This window comes from Branchiostoma floridae, chromosome 10 (genome assembly GCF_000003815.2).
Source record: "Branchiostoma floridae strain S238N-H82 chromosome 10, Bfl_VNyyK, whole genome shotgun sequence".
In the NCBI taxonomy this organism is placed as follows: Eukaryota; Metazoa; Chordata; class Leptocardii; order Amphioxiformes; family Branchiostomatidae; genus Branchiostoma; species Branchiostoma floridae.
The window spans coordinates 12,215,007-12,220,511 of record NC_049988.1 but is presented as its reverse complement, the minus strand read 5'-3'; the positions used below and the strand labels follow the sequence as shown (position 1 = coordinate 12,220,511).

The following is a 5,505-nucleotide window of genomic DNA, read 5'->3' as shown; positions in this document are numbered from 1 at the left end:
ATGGATTTCATCCAGTTTTACAGCTGCTTTAGACCTGATTGGCGGCTTTTCTACCAAGACTGTGTTATATCTGTTATATAGGAATATCATGTAATCTCGATATGATCCATTTTTGTGGGTTTTTACAACTATTATGTCTAGTTTCCTGATCATATTTGTTACACGATGAAATTGGCAAAATGGTGGTGCCATACTGAGCTGAATTTTGACGAATTTGAATTTCGGGGCAAATGCATTACGCATTCGATTCTTTTTTCAATGACTAGTGCGACAGAATTGTTGAATCTTCTACTATACCTCCTGTGAAAACCTTGTTGGTTTGAAATCTGGGAAGGTTTGTAATTCCATGTTTACTGAGGTCACCTTTTCGACTGTTTTAAATCCAAATGTCACAAGTCGTTGGTTTGGTTGATTCGAGTGCAGTCGACTTTAAACACAAGTATCGGAACCAATGTACTCTCCAGTGTTTTCAAAGGATGCCTAAAGGAAAATACACGTGAAGACGGAGTGAATTAGCAAATGGTATCTTAGTTTTACGGTAACTAGTACGTAAATACAATGGTGCGGGTCCGGCATGCGCTCCGTGGAACGGGCGCTGATGCCAGCGCTGAATCGTTCCTTTTCTGACGCCTCGGATGAGGTGGCCTCGCGCGGTTCAAATTTAAGCCTTTTTCGCCCTCGAAATTGATAATATGCCATACACAACCTGAAAGAAGAGACTTCGATCTATTTTACGCACTAGATTTCTTTTCGTTCTGAAATCTGCTGCAAGGTAAAACGCAGCGGGGAACTTGTGCTAAATTCAACTGATTTCAGATCATATCATCAAACGGGTACAGGTAAAAGTCGGTTTAAAAATAACGTAGGAGTAAAATAGAAACGTTAAAAATTGTAAACGTGATGAAATATTTATTGTACATAGTTGTAAACTCGAGCGACAAGCTTTTTGGTAGGTAGTCCCGACGCCCGGGGTTCATGGGACGTACAACGGTCTCAAAACGGCGCGCGGTTCGCTACGGCAGTCAGTTAGAAATTTTGAAGTTAGATTTAGATCAGTTCAGCTTGGTATATTTACTTGAAACTTGGAAGTCATAAACTTGGGACCATCGTTAACAAAATTTCGGTCATAAACTTTAAGATTTATGGAGAGAGGAGCTGTCCCGGTTGGATAATTGCTGAATCGTCAAACCCGGTGCGTTCTATTCTGGAATCAAAATTATGACATGACTTCACGGAATATCGGGGCAAATGCATTACGCCCTAAAAATCCTTGATAAATCTTATACTTTCAGAAACTAGAAGGTTTGCTCTTTCTTGCGCAGGAGATTTCCTGTTGGTTTGAAATCTACAACAGAATCAAAGCAACAGGGGAATTTGCGCGAAAGTTACCTGATTCTGGGTCGCATTTGTGACAGTTAAACGATACACAATCGGTTCAAAAATCTATATGAGCTAAGAAGGAGGCTAAAATACTGTGAATTACTTGAAATTAAGAAGATACGCAGTTGTATACTCCAGCGACAAGCTGTCATGTGAGGGGTGTTGACACCCGGAGTCATGGAACGGACTACTTTCTCTCGCGGAAGGAAATAAAAACTGCATAGAACTCTTGGCATGCATGGTGTGGCGGCTGGTCTAGCCGAATTTAAACTTTGTTCGGCGATGTTCGATCTGACGTAATTCGCACCGAACCCGTATAAATGATGGACTCCACATTCTGTGTACATACCTGTCAATGCTGTACGGTTGACCAAGATCCACCCACCAGATGGGAGTGTCCTCATTCTCGGTGTGTGTACATGAGTCCGAGCCCCAGTAGGTGTTGGTGTTCCCGTCTACAGCACGGCGAGCAGCACCCTGTTCCCACTGGCTGGATTGGCGCGTTGTCTTCCCCCGGGCGATGTTGACACCTACCGTGGACAAGAGGACTATGGTTATCAGTAATGCCAGGGTCACATTTCCACATGGGGCCCAGTCGGACAGCTTTCGGGAATGATAAGTTTGATATGAAAGACAACAACAGCACAACGCGGACCGAAAATAATTCAACAGTATGCAATGTGCATATTTATTGGCATAAAGTTAAATTTTTCGTTTCTGCAAACAGCCCGGTCGGGATCGGACCCGGGTAGAAAATGTGACGTAGGCCAATGCCAGAGTCACATTTCCCATCCGACAGGGGTCCGACCGGGCTGGTTGCGGACACGAAAAATCAAAGTTCATTATTGTTAGCAATGAGTATTTAAGAGTCGTACAGACGAAAATCTATTGTTCAGTATACCATTCTTTGTGTTACTCATTTTTAAAACCCTACTGACTGGTTATATTCCACAATGAAGGCAACATTCTGGCCATTTTTATTCGCACACTCGCATCCGTTTTGGGCTCTCAGAAGAGGCCATCCATTTTAGGCTTAGGTCACATTTCCAAAACGGGGCCCGGCAAGGATTAAGAAACAAGATATTAGAATGTATACCTAGAATATACACAAATCATGCCCATGAATGTTATTTTGACATTTATTTTGTGTATTTTGATGTATTCTATGTCATTCTTTTCGCTCCCGCAAGCTGTCGGCCGGGCCTCGCTTTGGAATTGTGACTTAAGCCAGCTAGCCGAATCAACATGTCCTATAATTTTAAAAATGACAGCACAAGCTGTGCTGCTTTTCTAGACTGCTATTCCGAACTTTTTCCGGGTCCTATTTTTTCAGCGGCTGAAATATGGCCAAGCGAATTCATGTTCCATCGATATTCCACCATTCACAAGTATGTATGCATGATCGTACATATCAAACGTTTATGTGAAAGATTTAGCAAACGTGACGAATACGCAACGCATACTAGGGTGATGATGCCTTGAATGTTAAGTGCGACATAACCACATTTGGAATAGGGGTATCATAGACGCCCCTATTACAAAACCACTCTAAAAAAAGAAATCTTAATGTAGCATAAAGAGACGTATGGTCAGCCTCCACATTTACATGTACGTACGGACAAGATCCCATGCATAAGCTATATTTCTGACATTTCTCACGTGTATTCAATGTACCTTTCAAATCATCACCAAATTTTGAGAATTTTGCTTCCCTTCATTTGTTTTCAAGGAAGGTCTCTCCACGCATACGGTCAGCATTTCTATTTCCGCCTTCATTATTTTAATCATTTGTGAAACTAACTGTCAAATTGCAAAATTTATCGGCATTTTTACTACAGTCTCAGGAAAAATATGTAAAAACTTTCCTGAATACGAATTCTTCTCCCCCCTCCCAAAAAGGGCTTTAAATATTTTCATTGAAGCATTCCCTGGGAGTCTATGGTGCATATCAACTCTTTTCGCTACTCACAATAAAGGCCTGAATGAAGTCTTTGCTGTGCGTTTGTTTGGGTACGTGTTGACCGTACGTCGGCCGGGGTAACAGAATGTTCACACGGACGATAGGGTTACAAAAACATCATCGGACGCCCTCGCCACTCACCGGGCTAAGTGTAGCAAGGCAGAGAGCAAGCAAAGGACGGGTGTCCGTGCGTAATTGGCTCCAAATTCAGCTTCCCGTGTACATTCGGCAGGAACACGTTGAAAGATATGACTACCCGCTTGTGTTTTAACTACAAGCACAAAACATATAAGCTAACGTCTGAAGGATATCTGACCTTGGTCTTCGTGTCATCTATAAGTTAGAAAACTTTTGGATAGTTTCACCATAACACTACCTTCCCAGAGTCATGGGGTATTTTGTTACAGAACTCTACAGCTGACATAGAAGATTCGATGCATTTAAAAAAATAAATAGTGTTTATTGAAACTGCACTTTGGTCCTTCTCTTCAAGGCATTAACAAAGCTTCTCCGTAGATACATTGAAGTACAAAACATATTCACATATATGCGGTAAATGGAGATTTGCTAAGTTAGTATTTGGTTTCATAAATTCACTCAATGTAAATAATGAATCTAAAGCAGTCCCAAAACAGTACTTAATAGATATTTTTCTACTGCCAATAGCAAAACAACCACCATACTTTGCTTTAGAAAACGTCAGATGATAATAACTTCAACGACACTAAACTTCGCTAATGCTGTAACTACATGAGTGGATCATGAGTCCGTGCTATTTTTTCTCGAGACCTTTTTATTCATGATTTCAACGTCCTCCCAGTCCGAGGGTTTTCTGGTTTGATTAAGAGTGTCATTATCAAATCGAATATCCGTCAGAGTTCAAAGAACACATTACTCGAAAATTTGTAAACCAACATGGACTTTAAAAAATCCTGCATACATGAAACTACAATTTACGTTAAGTAATAAACATGACGTTTGTATTCTATTTTTTTCGATTTCACATGGGCATGGTAAAGTTATATATCTATACTACAGAAATCGTACATATCTATACTACAGAACTCGATGACATTGCATCATGACATATAAATTTATTATAATAACTATGAACGTTAACAAACTTACCTCCGACGGTTGAAGCCAAACAGAACACTATCAGACAGAGGGTCGAGAAGTAAGAACCTCCCATGCCGAAACTTGTCTTCCTTGGCGACACTACGGTTTGAAAAAAGTGTCTGAAGCTAGGACAGGCGTCCTCTTCCTTGGACAACTTGTTGCGCTGTCGGCCTAGGTTGCGAAATGTTGTACACAAGTCCCTTGTTTTGATCACTGCGCAACCACTGTGCGCAGTGTTTTTCGCAATTTCTTTGTAAGGCAACTTTGTTTACAACAATTATGATTTAGTCACAAAATATTTGTTTAGCAAACCTGTCCGTTTGCCTTGTATGTCATCACATTCTACAGAAGTCATCTGTCAATAGATCATGTTTAGAAGAGAGAAATTTATTGACACATACAGAAAAGGGAGGCGACAAAAGATGACGGTTCCATTAAAAGTAAATGAGGCGTAAACAAAACGATGTTATGGTGGATAGCACGATACTTTGTCTTCGGAATGGTTGACCTGTTTTGACTGTGAGTTACACTGTTTTTGGTCTATTTTTAAGTCAAAGGTGACAAAGCCGAGATTCCTCTTACAACTGTTGCGGTCATGTAATCGGGAAATATTGATCGGTGTCCTTGCCTGTTATATGACCTCAATGTTTTTTCCGATCTTGCACTCTTTTCTGTCAGATCCTCACTCAAAAGTTAGCAGTATTCAGATGTCGTCAGTTTTGAAAGAAATGGCATACGCTGTCATGCCTGTGACGAGTCTTTTCAGGTAGGAAATGTCATGTCTGTTTTGTTAGGGTTACGGCCGTCCTTTGCACACGAGAAAGTTTGGACATGCGACGCGTGTGCAGTGCTTAAAGATACAGTCATTCCTGTCTGGTCTAGGATGGAAACTTTATGGTAGCAGAGTACAGTACTCATCCAGTCAATGACGTATGGGGTAAAAAAGTAGTTGGGCCAAAATCTGGAAGCGTCTGTAAACACTGTAACGTGAAAGACAGCGGGGCATGAACTTGACAATGAGTCGACTTTCAGGTCGTATGTATAAG

At 41.0% G+C, this 5,505-nt stretch overlaps 1 protein-coding gene across 1 annotated transcript in view; it reads right to left on the bottom strand.

Moving 5' to 3' along the window:
* Positions 1 to 4,632, bottom strand: part of LOC118424890 (von Willebrand factor D and EGF domain-containing protein-like) — a 23,144-nt gene extending 18,512 nt beyond the window's left edge. The window contains exons 1-2 of the mRNA XM_035833697.1: positions 4,469 to 4,632; positions 1,730 to 1,910 (exon numbers count right to left, since the gene is read on the bottom strand). Coding sequence (XP_035689590.1) covers positions 1,730 to 1,910; positions 4,469 to 4,532 — 245 coding nt within the window. The 5' untranslated portion in view covers positions 4,533 to 4,632. The remainder of the gene's footprint in view (positions 1 to 1,729; positions 1,911 to 4,468) is intronic.
* Positions 4,633 to 5,505: the final 873 nt, after the last annotated feature.